The sequence below is a fragment of the Tubulanus polymorphus genome, chromosome 3 (assembly GCF_964204645.1).
Source record: "Tubulanus polymorphus chromosome 3, tnTubPoly1.2, whole genome shotgun sequence".
Taxonomy (NCBI): Eukaryota; Metazoa; Nemertea; class Palaeonemertea; order Tubulaniformes; family Tubulanidae; genus Tubulanus; species Tubulanus polymorphus.
The window spans coordinates 21,819,368-21,845,706 of record NC_134027.1 but is presented as its reverse complement, the minus strand read 5'-3'; the positions used below and the strand labels follow the sequence as shown (position 1 = coordinate 21,845,706).

Here is a 26,339-nt window from a genome sequence, read left to right as displayed (position 1 = left end):
GTAATCAAAGCATAGTTTCTATTCAGTTAACACACAGAAATGGCCTGTTGTAAACATTTTCGAGGCCTAATTGTAAGAAAATGAAAAAATGAAAAGAAACATGGCTAATTTGATGAAGGGGTCATAAGATGCGTACGGGCTAAATTCATTACCACACTGAACTACATGGAGAGTTATGTTTTTGAAAGATTTTACTTTTCATTGTAATTTGTTTTTCAATAAGCCTTTGTTAAATCATTAAGTGTCCAAAATAAATCATTCTTTCACCTTCAAACTTTGTGTTTTACTGGCTGCAGAGTTCTTTTAAATCCTTACGCGAAGAACTGTCGAGAGTCTGATGAGACAGCTCTGGCTAGAAATATTTTACTTAAAGTGTCAGGTAGGATCAGGGTTCCCACTGATAGCTGCATAAGGCCTACTCAGATTTAGCTGTTCTATTCAAATGATGGGAGACTTTCTTATTTTGTTGTTTCAAGGATCAGCTGACGTTATTTCTTTTTGATTTTAAAAATGGATAAAAAAACCGGAAATTTTCTAATTTTCATAATGCTTTTATCGTTTCTCCGGCCGGTCAATGAGATCTAAATTCGGAGGATCCGAAGAATAAAAAAATCCCAATCAACAGATATAGTCAGACCTATGTTGAACATGTGGCATCGAATAATGCATTATTGCACTTTATCACAGGAGTGAGTGATCTATAGTAAAGTACGTACATTTCTCGATAATTTCCTCGACAGAGTGCGGCTCACTTTAATGAAAGATATTTAGAAAATATGCGTAAAAAATATATAATTTTAAACCATGACCAATTTCGGCTTCTGTGGCAAGGGTACAACACCCACCGAAAAAGCTCGAGTCCATAGCTGGAATCGTAGATCGCGTGTGCCATAGAGGTCCCCTTAGAAGGTCAGGTTCGACAACCCACTTTTAAAGGATGCCGAAGAATGGGTCTTAGCCACTGTGGCGGGTGTATCAGTTCCACACCACAAGGGAAAAGCTGGACATAAAACTGTCTGTGGATGTGGCAGTCGATATCTACTAGATGATAATGATGATAAGGGCCGATACAAGGGCAGTAGTAATTCAGTAGTTATTCAATTTCTATAGCGCCCTTTTCACTGTCATACGACGCTTTCCATTAAGTCGGTATTATTACCCCCAGCCTACAACTCTGACCATTTATCAGTCATCTCTTGCTGAGGAGAAGTGATATCCAATCAGCTGCTAGCGCTCAGGGGTCGTCTATATTCCTGGGTGAAGAGAGGCATTCAGTTTGTCTTGCCCGGCGACACAACGGTAATGTATGGGTTCAAACCCATAACCTGGCTTATGAGTCGAACACTCTAACCACTCGCCCACACCACTCCTCCAAATGGCCTACATGGCCCGGGCCCCCTATTTTTAGCGAAGATAACAACATTTCACAACCTGACATAAGAAAGTACCGTAGGCCTAACACATAATAGGCCTAGTGGAAAATCATTGCTGGTCATTTTGTTCAAGAACCACACTAGAGGATGCTCAGAAAGTTGTCCATTTTTTCAAGATCAACTTTGGGGCCCCAAAACCTCCGCGGACTTTGCATCAACAGCCTCACGTCCATGTACCAAGTACGTGTAGGGCTCGGAATTTTTGGGCCCTCGATGCAAAATTCCGAAATCCGCCTCTGATTACGATGATGATGCCCCGGGCCTGAACAAAGATTTAGAAATAAAGAATATACTAGAATATATTCGTACTTACTCTGATTTAACAAAAAAGCCGTATGAATGCGTCTCGAGTGACGTTGGTCCAATTCGCTGAGCTGCAGCGAGTCGTGCCGACCGAAGAAGGCGTCCGACGTGCTCGAACACTCGGTGAACGTATCGCTGTCGAAACTGTCTCGTTGTTGATACTGCCACCGGTTGTAAATCTCGAACAGCAAATCGTCGACGATCGAATGCTGCTGTTTTAAATTCGCGTAAACATCCGGTTGAGATTGCGACCGCGAACTCGATCCGGACAGCGAGCCCGGGGTAGCCGTCAGCGATGTCGCAGCGGCGGAAGCAATACTGCTGATACTGTCACCGGATTTCAGTCTGGATTGACGCTGTAAGTGTTTGAAACTCGACTGAAACGATACGTCCAGACTTTCGGATCGTTTCGTACGGTGGAATTTAGGTTCCTGTTCGTTGTAAGGGAAGAACAACTCGTCCTCGGAGTCGGTGCGCGACATGATTTCGCGTTGAATTGGAACGGCAGTATTACTGAAACGCGTCGCCATCTTTCCGCTCTCTCATGCCATGTTGGCTTACACTGTTACACTCCGTTCGTAATCGCGCATTCGACGATCAATAAAATCTGTCCGAGTTTTCACGCCGTAGACGTAGTTCTCGTCGAATCGATTCGAAATGCGAGAAATCCCGATAAAACGTCCAAAAACGAATCGTACGAAGTAAATTTCGCCGGTCTTAGATTATCGGTATCCGAGCCCTATTCGACAGATGTCATGGAAACTAATTTGTTTGTCGATTGAATTTAGATTGATTGAGACGTAGTTCCGCATGTATAAACAGGTCACAAGCGCATGTATATCGATTACACACATGCGCATGTATATCGATTATACCCATGCGCATGTAACATGAATAAATTCAAATTAGGGTAGCCTATGTTGATTTGTGTTTTCTAAGAATGAGCATCCAGTTTTCGGCATAAGTAAGTTGTTGAAATTGAAACGATTATCTTATGTTAAGGGCCATTTATTTAACTCAAAAATGATCGAATAGCAAAAGGCTGCAGGTCTCCAAAATTAGAATTAGCCGATCCTTGACTGACTTTACCAATGGCAATAGATGGCGCGTGGGATTAACAATCACCAGCTGTGCAAGAAGATTGAATTGAAGAAGCTGACAGCAGGAATTTTGACGGGCAGCCAAGGTAAATGTGGTATATTTAATCATTTAGTGGCGTATCCTTTGATTGAAGAGTGGGTTGTAGCCTAACCGAGTATACCGGACACCCAGGCGGTTGGCCTCCCACTGGATGGCAGCGACCACGTCCACGGGCCATGTCATGCATCGGGGATCCCACGCCCCGCTCTACTCTGTCTCTACTCGACCCCTCTTACAGATTAAGGCCTAATTACCACACGACGCGTCAAGCCTCCAAGTTATTGGTTCTTGGTGGTCCTTAGGGTCCAAACCTGAAGGGGGCGATCATCAACCAACTCTGGATCCTTCTGATATGGTAGAGCATGTCCTTGTCCCGAGGGGGCGAGGTTGTTGAACAAGTTGTTCCCGAAACAGGTCGAGCCGAAAGATTCGAGGCGTTTTTGTTCTAACAACTCGGAAAACTCGTGTTCGACTGCCGCTTATGATCAAGTGGTACAAATCAAATCACCTTGAATAAATGCCCGAGCCGCAACCTGAATTTTCTGTGAACCTAACAACCCTAAATCGATACAGTTGGGACCAGGATTTGTTTTTACCCAATAAGGTGGTTACTGAATTTTGAAACCAAGTTTAGATTGTCGATACACCATTCAATCGGAAATCTTTTAGGTTCATAGACATTTTTCTTTTTCATAGTCGAAAGATGGCGTCTGGTGATGAATATATTCTACTGGTTGGCGAGGGAAATTTCTCGTTTGCCGTGTCATTTATTCAACAACTAGGAAAACATCAACGCTTGATCGCCACAAGTTTCGATAGTTTCGATGCCGTTGTGAAGAAATATCACCAGCAAAAAGCAGTTGAGAATATCGATTTTGTCGTTAAGAAGGGTAAATATTTAGAGGAATCATGCTTAAAAATGTCTTTATAAACTTGTTTGAACAGACATCAGTGGTCATGGCCCTGAAAATGTTTGTAGTACATACCTAATTTATGGTAGGTCTGACTGATGGGCAGATGAACTAATGCTAAGAAATTATACCTTGTTTCTCCGCAGCAGCTGGGTAAATTCCAGTAGAATTTGAAATCAGTTCATTTCTATAGCTCGGGTGCGGATCCTGGATTTTTTCCAGAGAAATGTTAATGTTAAACTGCCGACTAAAATCTCTAATGATAGGGGCCTATACAGCATCTTGTTGACCAAACATAAGATGATATGGTACCGATTATGTCGTACTGTCCGCCCGCTTTGTCTTGAGTACATTCCTTCAGGAAAACGATTATAAGTTTTTGGAAGCTGAGCAGGGGGGGGTCACGACCCCTGTAACCCCCCTCTGGATCTGCGCCTGTAAGCTGTTGTGTCTGTTATGGTTAGCCTGATCACGATTTAAAAACAATGAATGGACAGGGTAGATAGGCAACCGGGTCAACTTTTAAGTTCAGCAAACAGAGAAACAAGGTATCATTTTTTTTGCCTAAAACGTTGATTTTTGATTCATTTTACACCGAATTGTCAAGGATTGCAAATCAGTCATCAAACTAGCTGGTAATGCCCTGCATGTGGTGTTAGCGGGTTGAGGGTGTAAAGAATATATCTCGCAGATTGTTTATTGAAATGAATTCCAGGTACCAAGCGCAATGAGTCCAGTGTCGTCTGATGATGTTTCATTATTGATTAATAAAGATATTTTTCAGGGGGCGTAGTGTTGCACGACGTGGACGCTACTAATCTACAAAATCATACGGAATTGAAGAAACTCCGATTTTCGACGATCAAGTTTAATTTTCCCCACGTCGGCGGAAAGTCCAACATCAAGAAAAATCGCCAGCTACTGAAAGATTTCTTTCAAAGGTAAGAGAAACTGTGTTGTGAGTTAGCGATTGAAATTTGATGTCTGAATAGGTGAGAGGGGTACAAGTCATAGAGAGAATTTTGAATGATCAATTCTATATTTTGATATTAATCAACAGCTGAAACATTGTGTTTTCGGTTTAACAAATCTACAAATTTGTATCTCTGGGTCCAATTCCAAAGTTACGAGTTGAGATTTGACTCGAATGAACTAATTTTAACTTGGAGTTTACTCCTACTCACAACTGTGGAGCTGGATAGGATCCGATTCGAGGGGAGTCTACTCAGTAACACATGAATTATAGAAATCAAGGGCTAGAAAATGGCTGCTTTTCCCAAGTACAAAATGCTCGAAATAGTATACATATTCAGGGTAAGGGTTTGAGTGACTGATGATAAGCTTTTAAGTACATGTGGTGTTGATTACCGGTATTAGAAAAGTTAGCCCTGTTAAAGTTGAGACAAAAAGTAGGTGTAAACTTAAAAACATTATTTGACTGTAGAACTGGCCTAGATATTTTGGATAACCGATACATCTCGGCATGGAATGATTTTCAAAAGATTTCTATATTTTTTTTGTGTTAGAATTGCTGTTGAATTTGAAATTTATAATGTTTTTAGTGCTGTGTTGCTTTTGCGTGGTGATGGGTGTATTGAGGTTGCCCTGGTTAACGGGCAAGGCGGTACCCCTGCTGATAATCCCGTACGCGAATGGGGTAATTGTTGGCAGGTCGTTTCTATGGCGGCGTATTCGCAATTGATACTCGTGTCGGCTTTACCGTTTAATGATTTTAGTTTTACCGAATACATCTCTACTGGCTTCAGGTAAGGTTAGAATTTCAACATGGAATTGTGATCTATTTCAGCAGTTGTGAATGCAGTCAAACCCGCTTAATTTAAATCATCTGGGCTGACAAATGATAAATCCGATTTAAACATCATTAAAATTGTATTTTACGTACTTTGATGTCTGGCTTGACTGTTAGACGGCGTAAATGTCTCTAGAACTTTGCTTTCAAGCAAAAGCTAATGTTCTTTTTGGTTTTATCATAATTGGTTAGGCGGTAACCATTCACACTTTTCTCAATTTCTCAATTTAGTCCGTTCCAATTTTAGAATGGACCAAGCATTCACATAAGGAAAAGGCTGTCATAGATAGGTCAATTCCAGAAAGACCAATGTACGTCATTTTCTCTGTGAGAATAAAAATTTTGCTTTTATTGCCTGTTTATCGTAGCATCGCGTCTTGCTGGACCGGCAATAAACAGATCACTAAAAAATTTGTTTGACTTTGATTTCTTCCTACTAAATTGATAAGGTCAAATTAGAATAGACTAACCAGCGATAGTATGAATGCGGTGTTAGGTTCTCAATAAGTGTAATACTGACTTGAAAACTTCCCGCACACCTAAATTATTTTGTAGAAAATTAAATTTGCGTGTTTTGCTTGCCTCAACTGAGAACATGAGACCTGGAACTATAAAACCTTATCCAATATCAACCTAAACTAAAATAGAATCAGAAGATCTGTAGAAGTTTGGTCTTGTATTGATAATACTTCAGATTAAATGTTGTTTCAGTAAAAAATAGTGGTGAACATCTTTTTAAACGGCAATTTGATTTTAAAATCGACAAATCTTTTTTTTACAGAAACCAAAACAAATCATTTCACACAGAGCGTGGCATCAATCACATGTTTATAAAATCGGAAATCAACGAAATCTGTGAAAAACCGTCGCAAGAAGTAGAAATATCTGGAGTGAGATATTCCTGTCTACCGTTCATAGCTCAAATAATACATCGGTAATTTGTTTCAAACTACTCTCTGCATCTTTAGATTGTTAAAGCGGCCATTTTTTCTGCAGCCTTATTCCCAACCTCCTTTAAGACATTCGCTATCGCGGCTTGAAATCTCGATGATCACAAAATTCACTGGTAGAATATCATACGTCCAGTGTTCCTTTGTTAGTCCATTTTTTAATAGATGTCCGAAGAGAAAACTGAAGTATGGGTAACCGCTTTTTTAAAGTCTAGTGATAAAATTAAAAATGAATGGATTGTAACATTCTAAACCTAGAAATTTCTCCGAGTGAATTTTGTCAAATCATATGGAAAAATTGGGAAAAATTCAGGGGATTTGTAAATAGGTGGAAAGTGGCCACCCTGGCCGTGTATTTGAACTCATTCAAGGAGACCTCTCCTGACTCATGAGGTAGAACATATAACAAATGAAAGCTTTAGTTGAAAAATTTTCTTTGACTTTCAGAATTAACCACAACGACTTGATACCGGAATTCATGTTATCGGTCGAACAAGATGTTTTGTATTCGTTACGGGATTATTATCCCGATTTGTCGGAAATTCCCAAAAATGAAGCGCGCGTCCTGTTCCCGATTGATGGTGTACGCGTTAACGATGTTAACGAAGACGACAACGATAGCTACATTCTAGTCGAATCAGAATCGACTCGGACGGAGATCGCGTCCGAAGAAATACTAACGCGAGAAAACGTGTTGTCGCAATTAAAACTGATGCATCTAGACGAAATGCGGCGTGGAAAATGTTTCAATTACCGACAAACTCTCTCGGAGAATCTATCCGAATTGAACGCTACTTCGCGTTTACGAATATTAACAGGCGTCGGTTTACGCCGGTGCGTCATCGGAACAAACGCTAGCCCGGTCGCTTACGAAATGTTAGGGCTTCTGAAAATCGGCGCTTCAGAGGAAGCCGTCGTCGATAGCTCCGCGAATGAACTGAAATCGATTTTAAAAAGTATCGTCGACCAATTATTGAATACCGGTGCTGTTAGCATAGAATGGAGTCCAGTCCAAGAGGATAGTCCGTATAAGTCATACTTATTTGTTCAAACGGAACAGAATTCGCGAGAGATTTTAGCTACGGTCGATTCAACTCGCGCGGACGATGGTGACTCGGTCGTCGTTTATTTCCTATTGAACGTCGATACTTTAACGAAATTAATCTACGAAATTCACGATCGCCGAACTTTATGGTCGAGCGTTTTCGCGAGGGCGTATCGCGATTCGACGATCGAAGCTGGTGTCGAAAAACTGCGGTTAGACTCGCGTTCGAAGTTCGTTCCCGATCGAACGAAGGTTAGTTTGTACCCATCGTTGTGGGTGCACGACATCAGTTTCTGGTTGAACGACGCTCGAGAATTCGACGTGAAATCGTTTTGCGACGTCGTACGATGTATCGCCGACGACAACGTGAAATCGGTCGAGTTGTTCGACGTTTATCGGTCGGCGGACGGGCGACGCGCCCGCGGATATCGAATGTCCTTTCAATCGTGCGATAAATCGTTATCTTACCTTTTATCGCATTCGATGCAAAGTCGAATCAGACTTTTAGCCGTGGATGTTTTAGGTGTTAGTTTTTTGAACAAATGATTTTTAAAAAAGAATATCTATCTACTTAACTGTGTCACCTTTGTTGCTGCTTCTCAGGCTTTCGTTAGATATTGTTTCTTTGCCGTTTGTCTTACTGCTGCTTAGCTTTGTTACTAGTGATTCAATCTTGATGAAGCTTGGATACAAAGGTAGTGCAGGTATGGGCTTCTTGTAGTGCAGTGCAAAGTATGGGTCACCTGGCAGCAGAACTAGGCACTAAAAACTGAGCGACATGGCCTTGAAGATGATCTCATTTACTTAGGAATCGGATCGAAATTTAAAGTTGTCTTGACAAAATTTAGCTATTGGCCCTACATACAACATATCCAAAATGCAACGGGAACTAATGCATGGTAAGTTTGGAGTTCAAGCCCGAGGCCAAAAACTGTTGTTGTCCATGGCTTGTTTTCTAGTTTTATTCGGATCAACTGTTGACATTGATATTATCGGCATGTAAGTTTGAGCAACTTGAGATTCATGATCTTGCCGCCATGTGCTTTAGCGCCATATTGGTTGGCAGAGGTTTTTAGCCCACTTGGGACTTTAGTCCCAGCGGGCTATTGCGTTCACTTTTCGTCCGTCCGTTCGTCCGTCCGTCCGTCCGTAGACGGAATCCAGTTATTTTGGGAAGTTTTGAAGACGCTTCAAGGTAATGTCTTGATATTTGGTTTATACATGTGTCTACCCTAGACACATCTTCAGCCCAAAAACTGGCCCTCTCAGATTCAAGATGGCCGACTGGCAGCCATTGTTGTTTGTCAAAATCAGCACTTTTTACACTTTTTGAGGGAAATTTTGAAGACGCCTAAATCAATTACCTTGATTTTTCATATATATTTGAATCCCCCCAGGGCCCATCACCATAAGAAAAATTGGGTCGATCGGACTCAAGATGGCCGTCCTATGACCTTTTTAGTGCCCAAAAATGTCAATTTTGGCCCAAATTCTGAGTCCTGTAGCTTCCTACTGGTTTGACATTTCTCATTGCAATTTTTGATGGGTATTCCTTGGAAAGGGTTGTTTTATACCTGAGCCAGGTATTTTTGATCGGCCAATTGTGACGCAATTGGCGGCCATCTTGGTATCATCAGTACTCATTGGTAGGTGGGAAAAAGTTTTTCCACATTATATTGATACCCAAGCATATTTTGTTACCATAATTAATTGCAAAGTTGTTGCTCATGACATGATCTATGATTGTGGTGAGTTTTAAGGACATTAGTTATTCTATATGGTCACCAGGGGGCGTTGAATAGTAGAATAACTTAGTATTTCCTTATTAGATTGGTACCTAGGCATATTTTGTTACCATGATCAATTGCAAAGTTGTAGTTATGACATGTTCTATGATTATGGTGAGTTTTAAGGTCATTGGGTTTTGAATATGGTCACCAGGGGGCGTTGAATAGTAGAATACTTAGTATTTCCATATTAAATTGGTAACGAGACATATTTTTTTATCATGTTCAATTGCAAAGTTGTAGTTTATGACATGTTCTATGATTATGGTGAGTTTTAAGGTCATTGGGTTTTGAATATGGTCACCAGGGGGCATTGAATAGTAGAATACTTAGTATTTCCATATTAAATTGGTAACGAGACATATTTTGTTATCACAATCGATTACAAAATCATAGCTGCTGACATGTTCTATGATTGTGGTGAGGTTCAAGGTCATTGGTTTTTGTATATGGTCACCAGGTGGCGTTGAACATTGAAATTGTTAGATTGTTGAGCATTGGAAAACACTTCCCAAGTGGGCATGGTGTCCCTGGACCCCTAGTTTGATTTGAACGCAACATTTTGATTTTCTTTAAAAGTTTTCTTCATAAATGCATGGCACACGACGCAGAAAACCTGTTACCACTGCTTTGCAGCTATATTTTGATCTGAAACTGCATGTACGACTTTTAGAAATCCAGCACTCGCACTCAGTGATTATTTCATGGTTTATCTAATTGAAAAAATGATACACGTATAATAATGATAATAATTTATTTCATCATCAATTAATTAAATTGAATACATAAGTGCAAATAAAGTGACATAGTAAGTAGATTGATGATAGGGACCTGAACAGAGCCATTAAGGCTGTACAATCACTAGCACATTCAGGCCCTTTGATAAAAAAAGGTTTGATGTGGCAATAAATATATTCTATTCCTTGATGATGTTTATAGAATATAATGATAGAAATAGTAATAGTATATCAATTACAAATCAGTTACATATTTCTGGATTCGAAGTTAGCCAAAAATAATTCAAGTGCTTTGTGCAATGCAGTAACCATGTATATAATACAATATTAAGACTCCAAGATCCCCTAGGAAAACTAGATGCATTATATCTGTTGTTTCATTTCGTGTGTACATTAATGCTCAATGTGAAGCCACTATCTTCCATTTATCTTACATACCGGTATGCCAAACTAGTTTATACAATAATTGTCCAAAACTGGCCTATACCAGGGAGTCGACTCGATTACAAGTCTACCATGGGTCATGAACACCTAAAATGGTTATAAACGTGTTGTGTTATGCCACGACCAGAATTGAAGCATTTACATAGTTAAAAAGCTTTGAGGGTAATAACAGCTGCAATTAATGTGAAGATTGTGACTTTTGGGGACCTGGTGATGAACCGCACCAGATGGAGAGCTCTCGTCAGCGGCCAATGACCCAGAAGGGTCTATGAGCATCAAGTTATTAAAACTGACAAGACCACAGTTCAGAAATCAAACGAAATGCCGAAGTTCAGATATTGGTTGCAAACAGCAAATATGTTTTGTCACTGGAATACGCCACCGGAATAGACCCGAATCATTGGACTGCCAAAATGAAAAACCTAGCAGGCTTTACAAGCTTTGAAGTTTTTGAGAGAGATGCATGCCAGGGAACTGATGATATGGACGAACGTGTACAGACCGGTATCGTCACTGTAGAAAATGAAATCCAGGTCGAGGGTCGATATAGCTTTATATTAGGCTCCAACTTAGACTTCAACATCATTCTTGAAAAATTGATATTTGAAAAGTGTTGGAAGCTCAATTTTTCACCTGTTTGATTCGTTTGAGATTCTGGCAATGGCACTTGATTCTGGCTCGGTATTGAATCCAGTTATCTGCCCATAAATTCTACGGGTACATGGGTATCAAGAGTATAAAGAAAGGTTTTGTGATGTATTGTATTTTAAAGCGTTTGACAAGTTTTGAAATACAGCATAGAATAGGTATTGAAATCCTTGTTTTCGTTCAAAGTTTCATAAACAATGGAAAACCAATTTACATTTTCAAAAACAAAATCTGTATGATTAACCGTGCTAAATTTAAACAAAGTATTTATGTATTGGATGTAGCTAGACGTATTGGCCCCACGCCAGGGCAGGATTTACGCGGAGAAAATATGACCTCGCTCAGTATTTTGGTGATACAAATGTGTATGAATTTCAATTATTTCAGCGCTTAGGGTTTCAAGGCATTATAACTATATGATGTGATATGGCAAAGTTAATGACGCAGTGAAGCTAGTGAGGAACTAGTGTCCCGATTGAGTGTACAGCGGTCAAAAAACATAGTTACATAAAAATTTTTAGTGAACTGAATTGCAGATGAAACAAGGAGTTTAAAAACAGATCAATAGCAATCACAATTGTAAGATAGAATGAGATTAGTTAAACTTCTGGCTATTTCTAGATATTTTTAGACGTCCTATTTTACTAATTTGTTGTCAGTGCGGAACGTTTGGTTTTGTAAGAATAATGAAGGGTTGTAGGTGGTAGGTTGTCAATTCAACATCTAAGGCAATCTTAAGACCTGCTGCATATGGCGTCACAAGCCCCGAGGCTTGTCACGCCATATTGGGGCTTGACACGCCATGTGGTAAACATAAAATGAAAATCAAATCCTATGCAGGAGATGAAATGTCGACTACGTCTCGCGGGTTTTTCTTCCGAAGTTGAAATATTCGATTGGATATTTATTTGTCATAGATGATTTACAACATACTATATATACATAATAAGAACTACATATTACATCGCATATATGAAAATGATTTGATTCAGAAGATTACTTTTAATCAATAACTTATAACGAGTGATGTTTGAATCAAACTTTATTTGAATTTCATATTTTGTAAGAATCTGATGGAACAGGAAAATTGAATGAGTTTTACAGAATAAAAATTTTAATTAACTATCTTATATTTAAATGAATCATTCATCTATTTCACATGATTTGTTGATCAATTAGTCTTAGAAGAACATAGTTAATGTTAGAAAAACATATATGGTGAGCCAGGCTCCAATCTAGTGTGATCTGCAGTCAATATGGCTCCTAAAATCGCTAAGCTTTCTACATGGCGTGTAAGGCCCCAAATGTTCTGCAGCCAATATGGCGTGTCAAGCCCCAAATTGTCTGCAGAATAGCTTCAATAATTGAAACATGGTTTGTCAATAATTTAGTCTTAGAAAAAAAGCAATACTGTTAAAAAAACTGTTCTAAAATCATGCTGTCTTCTACATGGCGTGTCAGGCCCCAAATATTCTGCAGCCAAGATGGCGTGTCAAAGCCCCAAACGGTCTGCAGAATAGCTTCAATTGAAACATGGCGTGAGAGGACCCAATTGATCGGGTTTCCGTAAAAACAAATGAATAATTGTCACTAATTTTCTGAACTGTTCAAACATTAATCATTCAAGCATTTAGTCTTGACAAGCAAATACTGTTACATAAAGCACCTAAAATCACGCTGTACATGGCGTGTCAGGCCCCAATGTTCTGCAGAATGCTTCAATTGAGACATGGCGTGAGAGGACCCGAACGGTTTTCCCTACAAACAAATGAATAATTGTCATTAATTGTCTTAAATGTTCAAAGATTTATCATTCTACATGGTCTGTCAATCATTTAGTCTTAGAAAAAAGCAAATACTGTTAAGCACCTAAAATCACGCTGTCTTTTACATGGCGTGTCAGGCCCCAAATGCTCTGCAGCCAATATGGCGTGAGAGGACCCGAACGGTTTTCTATGGAAGCAATTAAATTATATCTTTAGTTTCAATTAGTTATATATTGTTTATGATTTGATAATCACTAATTCTCTTAAATGTTCAAAGATTAATCATACTTTATGGTTTGTCAACCATTTAGTCTTAGAAAAAAGCAATTCAATCAATCTGGACTCTATGAGTCTCGGTGGTCTAATTGAAACTTACTGCGCTTGTAACTTGCTGGCCCTGGTTTGAATGTTGCACTGTCCGCTTTATTTTTTCTAACTCTTTTCTCCACACTTTTCTGTGATTTTCGAAGTCGCACGCCTCGGTGCATCAGCATGAATTGTTAACACTACATGTATTTTGTTACACGCTAACGCATTAGGCAGAATATCACCTGCCAAATTGGCTGACAATGTGCTGTGATCTGTATGCTGGCCAAAAATGCACACAGATCAAACTACAACCGACCAGACCCCTATGCTACCAACTGCTTCGTTACCAACCTACCAATATCTAGAGTGTGTTAGTGTGTTTTAGTGTTATAGTGTTCTGCTTTTTTTCAAAATTCTTCTTTATCGAAATAGTGTCACAATAGATATAGAAATATTCTGCAAAATCTAAAGATTACAAATATCATATTCATTCTCAAATCAAATTCATTTTTTTAGTCTCCAAATTTAGTTTTATTCCAAATTCTATTAATATCTTTATGCAATATGGCAGACACGCCTTTGTTATGGGTTTAGTGTCAGGATGTTTACATGCCATTCGTCTCTAAAAATCTAAAGATTAACCAAGCCTGACTTTGAAGACAATCAATAATTAAATCCCTCGCTCCCTGTTTGTTGAGTGTTGTTTACCGAGGTCAGCTGTCAGATTTGTGAGTCTGGTGGCTAATCAGCCAATGATATGTGCCCCCGACCCCGAGCTTGTTTGGGGTGGAGCTTGAGTCAAGGATGTCCAGCTCAGGCCTGGCTTGGTCATTCCTGCTCATGCTCTCGTTGAATAAAGATATCAACTACATATTCATTGGTTTGTCTTCAATCAAATTTCAGGTAAGCCATACTCAGATTCTGCTATATTTTTAGACTCTTTAGGCCTTTTCTTAATAATAATTATTCTAGGATTTATATTAGATTTTAAATTCTAATCTCAGACTTTCAATTAGCTTTTAGCTAGTTTCCATTAGATTTGAGAAACAATTATTTTCACACAATATCCTTCCCGATCTTCTGTCAAAGCTAGCTATCTAAATTAGCTTAATCTTTATTAGTGTAATCTATATAAAATAACAAGATTATCTACTATCTAGAATAATGAATATAGATATATAGAAATTTATAGAATTAATTGAAAAGGGAAATATAAATGATTAAAGCGCATATCTATAGTACCAATCTAAACACTAGTGTCATGTAAATATTTATAATCGTACTAGAATAATAATAATAATAATTATTATTATTATTATTATTATTATTATTATTATTATCATTATTATTATCATTATTATTATTATTGGTTATCTTCATTGCTGAAATACGAAACTGTTATTATAATTATTTCATAATCATATTTTCTAATTCTTAATTTTCATATGATAATTAATTATTGCATAATCACATTTCTTACTTAATACTTCTTGAAAACTTGTCATTCCTGCTCATGCTCTCGTTGAATAAAGATATCAACTACATATTCATTGGTTTGTCTTCAATCAAATTTCAGGATCGCTATAACGTAGTTTATTGTGGTAATATACACAACACTACAGTTGGTGGAGAACAAGCTCGATCCAATGCCTGTAACAGGAAATTCGACCCAGTCTGCAAGCAACGGCAGCAGCAGAGACCTGAGACCCAGAACAGTCGTAACGCAACAAAAGCAAGTGAATCAACAAAATTCAGACACCGGCAACGCAGTTCCAGTCCAGGTGCTGGATCCGCTACCTGAGTCATCAGAATCAACAGGTATGACCACGAACAATCAGTCGCCAGCAACTGCGCGTTATAACCCCAAACTGGAAAAGTTTGATGGAAAGAGAAACACTGACAGCTGGATACGCCAGTTCGAACGCATAACCGAATGTTATGCAGACAGAGAAAAATTAAATGCATTTCTGAATAGTTTGGGTGACAATATAGAACAATTACTCTTAGACTCTATGTCACCATGTGATCATAATAACATTTCGATGCTGAAAGAAGCCCTGCGTACCCGATATCGGCCCACAACAGACATTTTATTAACCGGTATAAAGCAGAGGCCGAACGAATCAATAAAGGAATACCTCGATCGCGTGGAGGTTGCCTCGACTGTCTCCTCGCTGGCAAGGCAAGCTGTCGTGCAGATGGCAATAAACGGCCTACATGACAAGTACAAACCTATCTTAGCGGTGGACTTGCCGACCGATTTGTTGGCCTTACGTGCGAAAGCCATGCGGCTCGAAGCAACGTTTGCTCAGAGCAATACTCTTGTAGCATCAACAACTCCCGAGACATCTGAGGTAGATATGCGCGATATCTACGCTCAAATTTGCGCGATACGTGAAGAAGGACGAGAATCAAGGCAAGAATATGATCGCCGATTTCAGCAGATGGAAGCAAGACTACAACAACCACAACGAAACTACTATAATAATGACCAGTACGTGCATGACTCACGACCACACTACAGGACACGTGACTACCCACAGCAGCAGAGAAACTACCCACAGCAGCAGAGGAACGGCCAGCAACAGCAGAGAAGCTACCCACAGCAGCAGTCGCGACATCGGCGAGATAATCAGGATTTGAATGCGCCAGTTTTAAAAGATAAAGATGGTAAGTGCTATTTTTGTACAGGGAATTGCCGTACGAGAGGTGACTGCCCAGCACGAAATGCCACATGTCCAGCGTGTTATAAAATTGGCCACAATTTCAATGCTTGTAAGAAACCGCGTCCATACTAGGATAGCGCGCCTGTCCAAGATACTTCTTGCGACGGGCACAAAATAGAAGTAGGCGACAATGACTTAAATGATAACAGAGACCAAGAAAGTATCTCTTTGGTTGCCTACTTAGAAAAGAATACCACAATTGTGTATATAGGAAATTGTAAAGCTAAAGCCCTTATTGACAGTGGTGCCAGCATAAGTTGCATATCTAGGAATCTATTGAACAAATCAAAATTCGAAAACGCGCCAATTAGACCCGCCAATATTAAAAATGTCATAGGTGTTAGCGGCAGTACAATACCCGTCTCTGGGGTAATAGATATACCACTCACATTCCCAGGCATGAAAGAACAACTTACTCACAAATTCCATGTTTTCGAACACCTACATCAGAATCTTATATTGGGATTGGATTTTATGGAACAGAAAGACGCTAAGATACATTTCAAACACAAATGCCTTCTTATAGGACAAGAACAGGATACCCATGTCCTCCCTATAACTGTTGTTAGCCCTACGGCTAACGCTTATAGAAAAGTCACCCTTAGGCCACGTTGTGAGGTTGATGTACCGGTATCCCTGCCCAAGTACTTAAATGACACGACTGTCCTATTGTCGCCAAGACCTGAACTTACAAACAGGAATTTCACTGCCGCAAGGTGTTTGGTTAAGGTCACTGATGGCTTAGCTCGTTTGAGGTTGATTAATCCTACAAAGAAAGCAATTACTATTGCTCGGGGTACAGCACTTGCTAATTTGGCTCAATTAGATGAATCCGCTCCAATTGTTGAAATGAGTGACGATCTTGACCAAGCGCCAGTGGCGTCTCTAGCCAAAGCAGATCACGATATGGGTGACGTAGCTAAATTTGCACCAGAACCTGAGGCGTCCGATTCTCAACCACTAGATTTGACTTATCTGCTTGTGCTCTTAGTGACGAACAAAAATCAGCTCTAAAAGACTTGTTGACGGAATACAGGGATAGATTTTCCACCAATCTTTCTGAGTTAGGATATACAAACATGCATACCCATAAGATTGAAACAGGTGATAATCCACCATGTACTCAGCGTGCTTATCGTCATCCACCTCCCATCAGGGCCGAGCAAGATAGACAGGTAGAAGATATGCTCAAGAATGACATAATCACTCCGTCTAATTCCCCCTTTCAATCACCGGTTATCATGGTAAAGAAAAAGTCTGGAGAGTACAGATTTGCTGTTGATTACAGAGCCTTGAACAAAATTACAAAAGCTACGTCTTTTCCTTTGCCAAAAATTTCAGACGTGATTTCTTCTATTGCAGAATCGAATGCTTCCCTATTTACTTGTCTTGACATGACTAGCGGTTTCTGGCAAATAAGACTTGATCCAGAAACTATGCACAAAACTACATTCGTAACGCAAAATGGAGCTTACATGTTCAAGCGTCTTCCTTTCGGGTTGAAGAATAGTCCAGCGACATTTCAGTTAACCATGAATGAAGTTTTGAGAGGGTTTCATTGGTCTTTCTGTCTAGTTTACATGGACGATATCCTGATATACTCAAAGAACTTTGATGACCACATGAAACATTTAAGACTTGTCTTTGATCGACTGCGTATTGTCAACATGACGCTAAAACCTTCTAAGTGTAAGTTTGCAATGGATAGAGTACCGTATCTCGGCTATATTTTCTCTAAAGATGGAGTTGAGGCTGATCCTGCTAAGTGTGAAGCTATCAACACCTTTCCAGTCCCCAAGAATCAGCGCGACTTGAAATCTTTTCTAGGTCTAACAGGCTTTTACAGGCGTTTTGTTAAGTCCTATGCCTCCATTGCTTCAGACTTAACTCCCCTCCTAAGGAAGGATACGGAATTTGTTTGGACAGATACACATCAAAAGGCCTTTGATTCATTGAAGGAAATTTTGGTCTCTCCTCCAATTCTATGTTACCCGGACAACACTAAGGAATTCTTTCTAAGTGTCGATGCTAGCAATTCAGCAATTTCTTACATACTGGGACAATTTGATGACCAAGGTCGTGAAAGAGTCATTTGTTATGGTGGAAACGCATTAACTGCGACCCAGAAACGTTGGGATATAAGAGACAAAGAGTGTTTTGCGATCGTCGTAGGCTGTGATTCATATAGGGAATACCTATTAATGAATAAATTCAAAGTCTTCAGCGATCACAAATCTCTTGTCTATATGGAAAAACTGAAAGAAACTAACAGTCGGGTTGGCCGCTGGGCGGCGAAGCTCCAACCTTTTCAAATGGAAATCGTTTATCGTGAGGGCAATAAGAACTCAAATGCGGACGCTATTTCTCGTAGAGTTTATAAGGACCCGGATGTTGAGGATGATCATGATGATTTTCCTTCGCCATGCGAGATCGCGTCGACATCTACTCCTGAGCTACTCGAGGCCGAATTCTTATATCAGTGCGAAGTGGAGGAGGATTCCCCCATCGTTTGCCCTATAGAGGATATCGACTTTCGATCGGCTCAGAGGTCATGTGACGAATGCTCTCCTTGGATCGACTATTTGGAGAATGGCATACTTCCCGAGGATGATAGTTTAGCCCGCAACATTACACGTCAACAGGATTTATTCCACATTCATGACGGCTTACTATACAAAGAGTTCAATCGTTATAAAGACTTCCCTATCGAACAGCTGGTAGTACCCAAACACCTTCGTAAAGACATTCTCTCAGCTTACCATGACTGTCTAGCAGGCGGTGGCCATAAAGGCATTAAAAAGACGCATGACATGGTACGCACTAAATATTGGTGGAAGACCATGTACAAAGATATACATCATTACATAGAATCATGTACTACGTGTATCCAGGCCAAATCCACGGCTAAACGCCAACGCCCTGCTTTAACTAACATGCCTATATCAGACACTTTCCACCGCTGGCACATTGACTTTTTGGGTCCATTGCCTGCATCTAATACAGGCGAGAAACACGTTCTTTTAGTAGTAGACAGTTACTCTAGATGGATTGAAGGATTTTCCTTGAAGACACAAGAAGCCAGTGAGGTCGCTAGAGTTCTCTACAATGAAATCTTCTCTAGGTATGGTGCCCCGCGCTCTCTGATATCGGATCGTGGCAGGTCATTTCTTAGTGCATTGGTGTCGTCTTTGTGTGAGATATTCAAGGTAAAGCGTCATTCAACATCCAGCTACCATCCTCAGACAAATGCAACTGTCGAACGTCAGAATAGAACACTTGCGCAGATGTTGCGTTGTTACATTAATGAACAACAGTCTAACTGGGCTGAAATTCTACCAAGCGTTTTAATGGCCATCAGGGCCTCTCCATGCGAATCAACTGGGTTTTCCCCATTCCATGTTTTGTTTGCTAAAGAAATGCCTCTCCCGCTAAATACAGTTCTCACACCTACTGAGAATCTCCCTAAACCTGTTGCTAACCATATAGACGATGTGCAAAAGAAGCTTTCAATTGTAAAGGAAATCGTCACTAAACGAAACCAAGCGATGCAGGCCAAGAATAAGCGCTCGTACGATAAGGCAGCTAAACATCCCTTGTTTAAGATCGGTGACGAAGTATGGGTCACCAATGAGGCTGTGCCGGTTGGTAAGTCTAGAAAGCTCAGCGATAAGTACAATGGTCCTTACACAGTAGTACGATTGGGCCTAAATGACACATATTTCCTTCGGTCGGTAAATAACAAAATCTTGACGTCTGCGGTTAATGCTTATCGTATGATTCCTTATGTTCGAAGAAAAGAGGACGATACAATCGGTCAGGCATCAGGACCTCAATCGCAGCCAAGCTCATTAGACGAAAGTTCCCCACAACAATCTAATCATGGTATTCAAGTTTCCCCACAACCAATGGCCAGTGACACAAATCGTCCCCGCCATCCGGACAAGGAGGTCGCTAACGGTCCGCGTACAGCTAAGGTGGAACTGACAACAAATGATGCAAGAAATACATCTGGCAGCAAAAGTTCAGTTGCAGGCAGCAACATACCAGCAAAGAAAGTTAACCAGAATACTGACGCCAGCAATCACGCTACGATGCCGCAAAAGTCTGGTGTGATTACTAGGAGCATGGCTAAAGGCAACCCAAGAGCGCATACTGCCGCGAGCTGTGGTTTCGCCCGAACGGCTGATGATCCGACGCTCTATCCGGTTGACAGGATTTTGAAAGTAAAATACAATGGCATGAATGGTAGAATTTGTTTGGTCAAATGGGCCAACGGAGCTAAGCCTGAATGGGTTAAAGAGAAATACGTATCTCGAGAGTTGTTAGATAGCTTCTTTCGGACGTACACTCTCGGTGGTAGGAAACGTAAAACACGCACATACTTCACGCGGACATTTTCTCGGCAATAGGTTTCTGTTAGACAGCGCCCTTACCCCTCGTCATAATGCTATGAACCCATTCCTTTTCTTTCGGTTGCCATTCTGGTGAGATTGACTTTCGGTTTCAGTGGCTCACTGTGCTATTTGGTCTGATCAACCATTCTTTCGCTTCCTGATCCCGAGTTTCTTTCTTATCGTTCCCAAGTTTCCAACTGATGTTCTGGTTCGTACCCTTTATGACAATTGGATTTGGAGTAACCTTCGAGCAGCCTATTAATTATGGAGTCGCACCGCGTGAACTAGGAGATGTTGGCCAAGGCGAAGAGTGTTGACTCCTCAGCTTGGAACATCGACTAACAAAAACCGACGAATTGGCCAGAATTTCAAGACTGCCATGGCTGCACGTGTACAAAATCTCATGCTACTTTAGTCATTGAACTATCTACTTCCACCGTTGGTGTGAGTCTTCCATTACTATATTTTGACTTATCCCCCACACTTTGTTGGCAAACTTTGCTAATTACCACCAACATAGAGCTATTGTACTGCCCACATCACGTCTCGACGTAGAGACAATTCGTCGCAAAATATGGGTTAACTCAAACATTACTTCTTCATTAAGCAAAGATGGGACAGAACATGAAATGGTATAACTGACTTGGGAGGCTAACGCAACTAATATCTTGTACATTCCAATTATGGCAGTCACCCTTGTGGTTGTTTTCTCGCGCAATATATAGCACTTATCAAATTGTGTAATGTATAAACATTGTTTTTTTTTTCATTCGGCTGGCTACAGCAATTATTTCGTGTACGTATATACTGCCTGGTTTATACTTCGTTTTTTTTCGGAGTCTTACAGTGTTTTATTGTTTACTGTATTTCGTACACTGTGTTATTCGCATGTGTTTTTATAAACTTTCGCGGACGAAAGTCTTTACGTAGTAGGGGAGGATATAGTGTTCTGCTTTTTTTCAAAATTCTTCTTTATCGAAATAGTGTCACAATAGATATAGAAATATTCTGCAAAATCTAAAGATTACAAATATCATATTCATTCTCAAATCAAATTCATTTTTTTAGTCTCCAAATTTAGTTTTATTCCAAATTCTATTAATATCTTTATGCAATATGGCAGACACGCCTTTGTTATGGGTTTAGTGTCAGGATGTTTACATGCCATTCGTCTCTAAAAATCTAAAGATTAACCAAGCCTGACTTTGAAGACAATCAATAATTAAATCCCTCGCTCCCTGTTTGTTGAGTGTTGTTTACCGAGGTCAGCTGTCAGATTTGTGAGTCTGGTGGCTAATCAGCCAATGATATGTGCCCCCGACCCCGAGCTTGTTTGGGGTGGAGCTTGAGTCAAGGATGTCCAGCTCAGGCCTGGCTTGGTCATTCCTGCTCATGCTCTCGTTGAATAAAGATATCAACTACATATTCATTGGTTTGTCTTCAATCAAATTTCAGGTAAGCCATACTCAGATTCTGCTATATTTTTAGACTCTTTAGGCCTTTTCTTAATAATAATTATTCTAGGATTTATATTAGATTTTAAATTCTAATCTCAGACTTTCAATTAGCTTTTAGCTAGTTTCCATTAGATTTGAGAAACAATTATTTTCACACAATATCCTTCCCGATCTTCTGTCAAAGCTAGCTATCTAAATTAGCTTAATCTTTATTAGTGTAATCTATATAAAATAACAAGATTATCTACTATCTAGAATAATGAATATAGATATATAGAAATTTATAGAATTAATTGAAAAGGGAAATATAAATGATTAAAGCGCATATCTATAGTACCAATCTAAACACTAGTGTCATGTAAATATTTATAATCGTACTAGAATAATAATAATAATAATTATTATTATTATTATTATTATTATTATTATTATTATTATTATTATTATTATCATTATTATTATCATTATTATTATTATTGGTTATCTTCATTGCTGAAATACGAAACTGTTATTATAATTATTTCATAATCATATTTTCTAATTCTTAATTTTCATATGATAATTAATTATTGCATAATCACATTTCTTACTTAATACTTCTTGAAAACTTGTCATTCCTGCTCATGCTCTCGTTGAATAAAGATATCAACTACATATTCATTGGTTTGTCTTCAATCAAATTTCAGGATCGCTATAACGTAGTTTATTGTGGTAATATACACAACACTACAGTGTGTTTCTCCCATTAATACCTAGTACCACGCTAGTTACGCCTACAGCTATGTATTTTGACCTCGTCATTACTACCATACGATATTCCATCATCGACTACGGACACTTGTTATTTTCTAACAACATCTTCCAATGATTGCTTCCCTTCTCTTCTTCAAAAATCCATTACCTCATTTCACATGTTGCCTATCCCTGGACGTATTAACTACACTAACTTTGATCGTTGTGATCTGTGTGCTGGCCACAAATGCACATAGATCACACTATACACTACCCAATTCAACACCCAACTACCCACAGCTTTGATCCTATTCTATAGTGTTTCTCCCAGGATACGATGATGGGGGTTGATAACTTTTGATAACATCACCATATCATTGTTGCAACAGACTTCAATAACTATTTCTAGATCATTTTACAGTTTCAATTATAATGATGATGATAATAATGATTATGATAATAATAATAGTAATAAAAATAATAATGATAATGAATAAAATCGATCCATTATTTTTGAAACTATAAATGATTAATGAAAATTACGATATATGAACCTTACAGACGATTCTTATTTTTCAAGAGATTAGTGATCTTGCTAATTTCTATTCTGGGCAAAAGGTTAGATGAAAGTTCATTGAAATGAACTAAATTTTGCCCGAGTGCTCGACGTCTAGGATAGCTGGTGGCACAAGGACCTCATCATTACACTAAGTAATAATTCACGTACCATGTGTATTTTTCCGAAGCCATTGAGGGGCACCAGAACCTATTGAGTAGGAGCAGATTACATAACTGTCACTGAGCGGGTACAGTGTTTATATTGTAAACTTTCAGTGCGTACGGTTTATTGCTGTTATCACAGTGACAGGTAACTACAGTGTTACTGTCACACACTTGATGTGTCTGATATATCTCACTGTCTGTAGATTTCAGTACTATACTAGGGTGATCTATAAACCCTTGACTATTATATTTGATACTTATCATGATAGCTCCTCTACCAGTCTTAGATATAACCGATAGTAATACATGTTTATCTCTGATAACGCATGGGTATCCCCACTCTGGATCAATTGTTAGTCCACAATCCTTCGTATTGATAAAGCTGATGATTTCCGCTTCTGATGATAAATACAATAATCTATGTGTCCCGCGACAGTAAACAAACTGTCGTCCGTGTGAGTCAATATCTAAACAGTTGATAGAAAAGTAAAGTCCATCCGGCAGCTGATATTTCCCCACTTGCTTTCTATCGATCAAACCGTCTACGGGGTTTTCTAATAAACGTAAAACACTAACGTCTCTTCCTAGTGACTGTACGTAGATATTGCGACCACGGATTAGTAGGGTTCCGCATCCAGACACGATATCAGTGATTACTTCTTCCATCACTTTTTAATTTCCTTCATATTTACTCAGGTAGTATTTCTCGTTCTTCTTCATGAGCACATAGAGAAACCCATTACTATCAGTATCGAGTCCTTGCACATGACCATTATCACACTCTATGTATTTCTTCATAACATTATCATCCATGTAATATATACCACCGAATCCCCACTCAACGCATATTATACGCGACTGTCGAGCCGTCTGCTTACTCGGTAATGACGTCAGTAGATTGGGTATGAACTCTGTCTTGACCTGTTTACCGATCGTTAGTGAATCAATGACGTCACCAGAATGTCTTTCCACTTCATCAATTCTCCCCATGATGACATCATTAAATCTCTCTAATTTATCAATTCTCTCCATGACATCATCAATAGATCTCTCTACTTTATCGAATCTCTGTTTGATGTATTTTTTCATCGCCGTAAGAGCAGAATCGGTTTTTACATTGTACACTCTCAGTGAGCCATGTTTATTACTGATATCCCGGTGACGGATAACTACAGTGTTACTGTCACACACTTGATGTATCTGATTAGTCGAACTGTCTGTAGAGCTCAGTACCACACGCGGGTCATCTATAAAACCACGACCGTTATATCTAATACTAATCACAGTTCCCATGTCATCCTTAGGAACCGATAGCAGAACGTATTCATCACTAAGAACACACGGGTAACCCGCATCTGGAGCAAATGCTAGGTCACAGTCTTTCATAGGGATAAAACTGATGACTTCCGCTTCAGGTGTTAGATATAGTAATTTGTCTGTACGGTCACAGTATATAAACATCCGTCCCTGGAAGTCGATATCGAAACAGTTGGTATAATTGTAATCTCCATCCGGAAGCTCATATTTCTTCAATCGATTTCTATCGATCAAACTGTTTACGGGGTTTTCTAGCAAACGTACAATTTGGTCTTTTTCAACACGAGTATATACAGATATCCGTAAATATCAGTATCGAGTCCTTGTACCTCATCACCATCACACTTTATGTATCTTTTCTTCACAATATTATCATCTATGTAACGCATGTAAGCGTCATCACTGCAGTCCCATTGTGCGCATATCAAATGTAGCTGTCCATCCGCCTGCTCATCTGTAGGTGGTAATGACTTCACGAGGTCCGGGTCGAAATTTGTCTGAACAACTTTCCTGATCATCAATGAATCGATGACGTAATCAGAAGATCTCTCAATTTCATCAATTCTCCCGAAGACATCCTCGATGAGTTTGTTCAGTTTTAAGTCAAATACATTAAGTTGTTGTTCAGTAGTAACTACAGTCGGGGGTACAGTGATCGGTACTCCTGCGTTCACTTTACACGAGTATGTTCTGTCTCGACCGGTACCGATCACATTGAGACCCTCAAGCGATTGGTGAGACCTTTCAAGGCTTGATTTATAGCTTTTTGCTGTTTCTTCGTCTTTACATTTCACAGTGAACACTTGAATTTTCGGATGGTGATTGAATGTAGTGGGTCTATCCGGTACCTCAATACCAGGGGGCGCTTCTGTCCATTCTAATTTCACCTGAAATAGAAAACGCTTTTATTTTACTCTCGCCTCGCAGCGCTCATTCTCCGGTATCTATTACATGCGGATGATGATGTAACTGAAGATGAAAATAATAGATTCTTACCTCGTCGAACAGCATCATTTGCACGGCCATTTTTTGTCCAGTATATATGGATTTTAGTTTTCGTTCAATAACGGCCTCCAACTCCTCAGTCCACATCGTCACAGGCAAATCTAATAGATCGCCGTTAACACTTATCTGATCGCATTGCAAATCGCACAACGGATGATAGAAAATTCTTAATCGTTCTTTTCTCATTCTGCTGATCTGAATAGATGAGAACCTTGCGGTCTTTAAATGTCACTGCGAACTCGAATGGATATGTATGTCTAGACGCCATGATTAACACCAGAAATGAACACTATGGAACTTGGTGGGCGTTTAAGTGTCATGTGATATTTCCAGGTGGTGATATATATTTTAAAAAAACGATCGAGTTCAATCATATCTGTGTCGCTCTTATCATATCATATCTGTGTCGGAATTATGGAACTTCTTATCAGTTTTACGGTACAAATAAAACCACTGAAAAGCGCACTATTTTGACAATTTTAAATTAATAACCCTCTTATAACTGACCCATTAGACTTATGATTTGATTGTACGAGTTCCTATATGTATTTAGAAGCACAAAGCAAGACTGGTTTCGAAAGGAATTTCCAAAGTTCCTGGTTTGTAGAACGATAACCACACTCAAACGTGGTGAACGGATAATAAGATATCGTCACCTGACTATGATCTCTAGGGTGAGATCGAAACGTCGTGTCTTTTATA

The 26,339-nt window shown here is 39.4% G+C and overlaps 3 protein-coding genes across 3 annotated transcripts in view; 1 reads left to right on the top strand and 2 right to left on the bottom strand.

Annotated features, from left to right (window-relative positions):
- The window catches only part of LOC141902017 (TBC1 domain family member 30-like), a 70,929-nt gene extending 68,430 nt beyond the window's left edge, over window positions 1–2,499 (bottom strand). Inside the window, exon 1 of the mRNA XM_074789648.1 lies at window positions 1,747–2,499. Coding sequence (XP_074645749.1) covers window positions 1,747–2,266 — 520 coding nt within the window. The 5' untranslated portion in view covers window positions 2,267–2,499. The remainder of the gene's footprint in view (window positions 1–1,746) is intronic.
- A 311-nt stretch (window positions 2,500–2,810) lies between these two features.
- Window positions 2,811–8,138, top strand: LOC141902187 (ferredoxin-fold anticodon-binding domain-containing protein 1-like). Its single transcript, XM_074789828.1, has 6 exons — window positions 2,811–2,922; window positions 3,573–3,766; window positions 4,572–4,728; window positions 5,350–5,553; window positions 6,379–6,531; window positions 6,995–8,138. Exons 2-6 carry the CDS (start codon window positions 3,580–3,582, stop codon window positions 8,136–8,138), a joined length of 1,845 nt encoding a protein of 614 aa, XP_074645929.1. The 5' UTR covers window positions 2,811–2,922; window positions 3,573–3,579.
- A 14,998-nt stretch (window positions 8,139–23,136) lies between these two features.
- On the bottom strand, window positions 23,137–25,703 carry LOC141902613 (uncharacterized). Its single transcript, XM_074790435.1, has 2 exons — window positions 25,629–25,703; window positions 23,137–25,519 (listed from the first exon to the last, which is right to left on the bottom strand). The coding sequence occupies exons 1-2, from the start codon at window positions 25,656–25,658 to the stop codon at window positions 24,884–24,886; spliced, it is 666 nt and encodes a 221-aa protein (XP_074646536.1). The 5' UTR covers window positions 25,659–25,703; the 3' UTR covers window positions 23,137–24,883.
- Window positions 25,704–26,339: the final 636 nt, after the last annotated feature.

What these genes read in the sequence shown, in the direction of transcription:
- LOC141902187 (XM_074789828.1), top strand. Translation starts at nt 3,580, where the DNA reads ATGGCGTCTGGTGATGAATATATTCTACTGGTTGGCGAGGGAAATTTC. An exon ending in CGATTTTGTCGTTAAGAAGG is followed by an intron (nt 3,767 to 4,571) that starts GTAAATATTTAG and finishes GATATTTTTCAG; the next exon opens with GGGGCGTAGTGTTGCACGAC. An exon ending in CTGAAAGATTTCTTTCAAAG is followed by an intron (nt 4,729 to 5,349) that starts GTAAGAGAAACT and finishes TAATGTTTTTAG; the next exon opens with TGCTGTGTTGCTTTTGCGTG.
- LOC141902613 (XM_074790435.1), bottom strand. Translation starts at nt 25,658, where the DNA reads ATGGCCGTGCAAATGATGCTGTTCGACGAG. An exon ending in AAATGATGCTGTTCGACGAG is followed by an intron (nt 25,520 to 25,628) that starts GTAAGAATCTAT and finishes TTTCTATTTCAG; the next exon opens with GTGAAATTAGAATGGACAGA.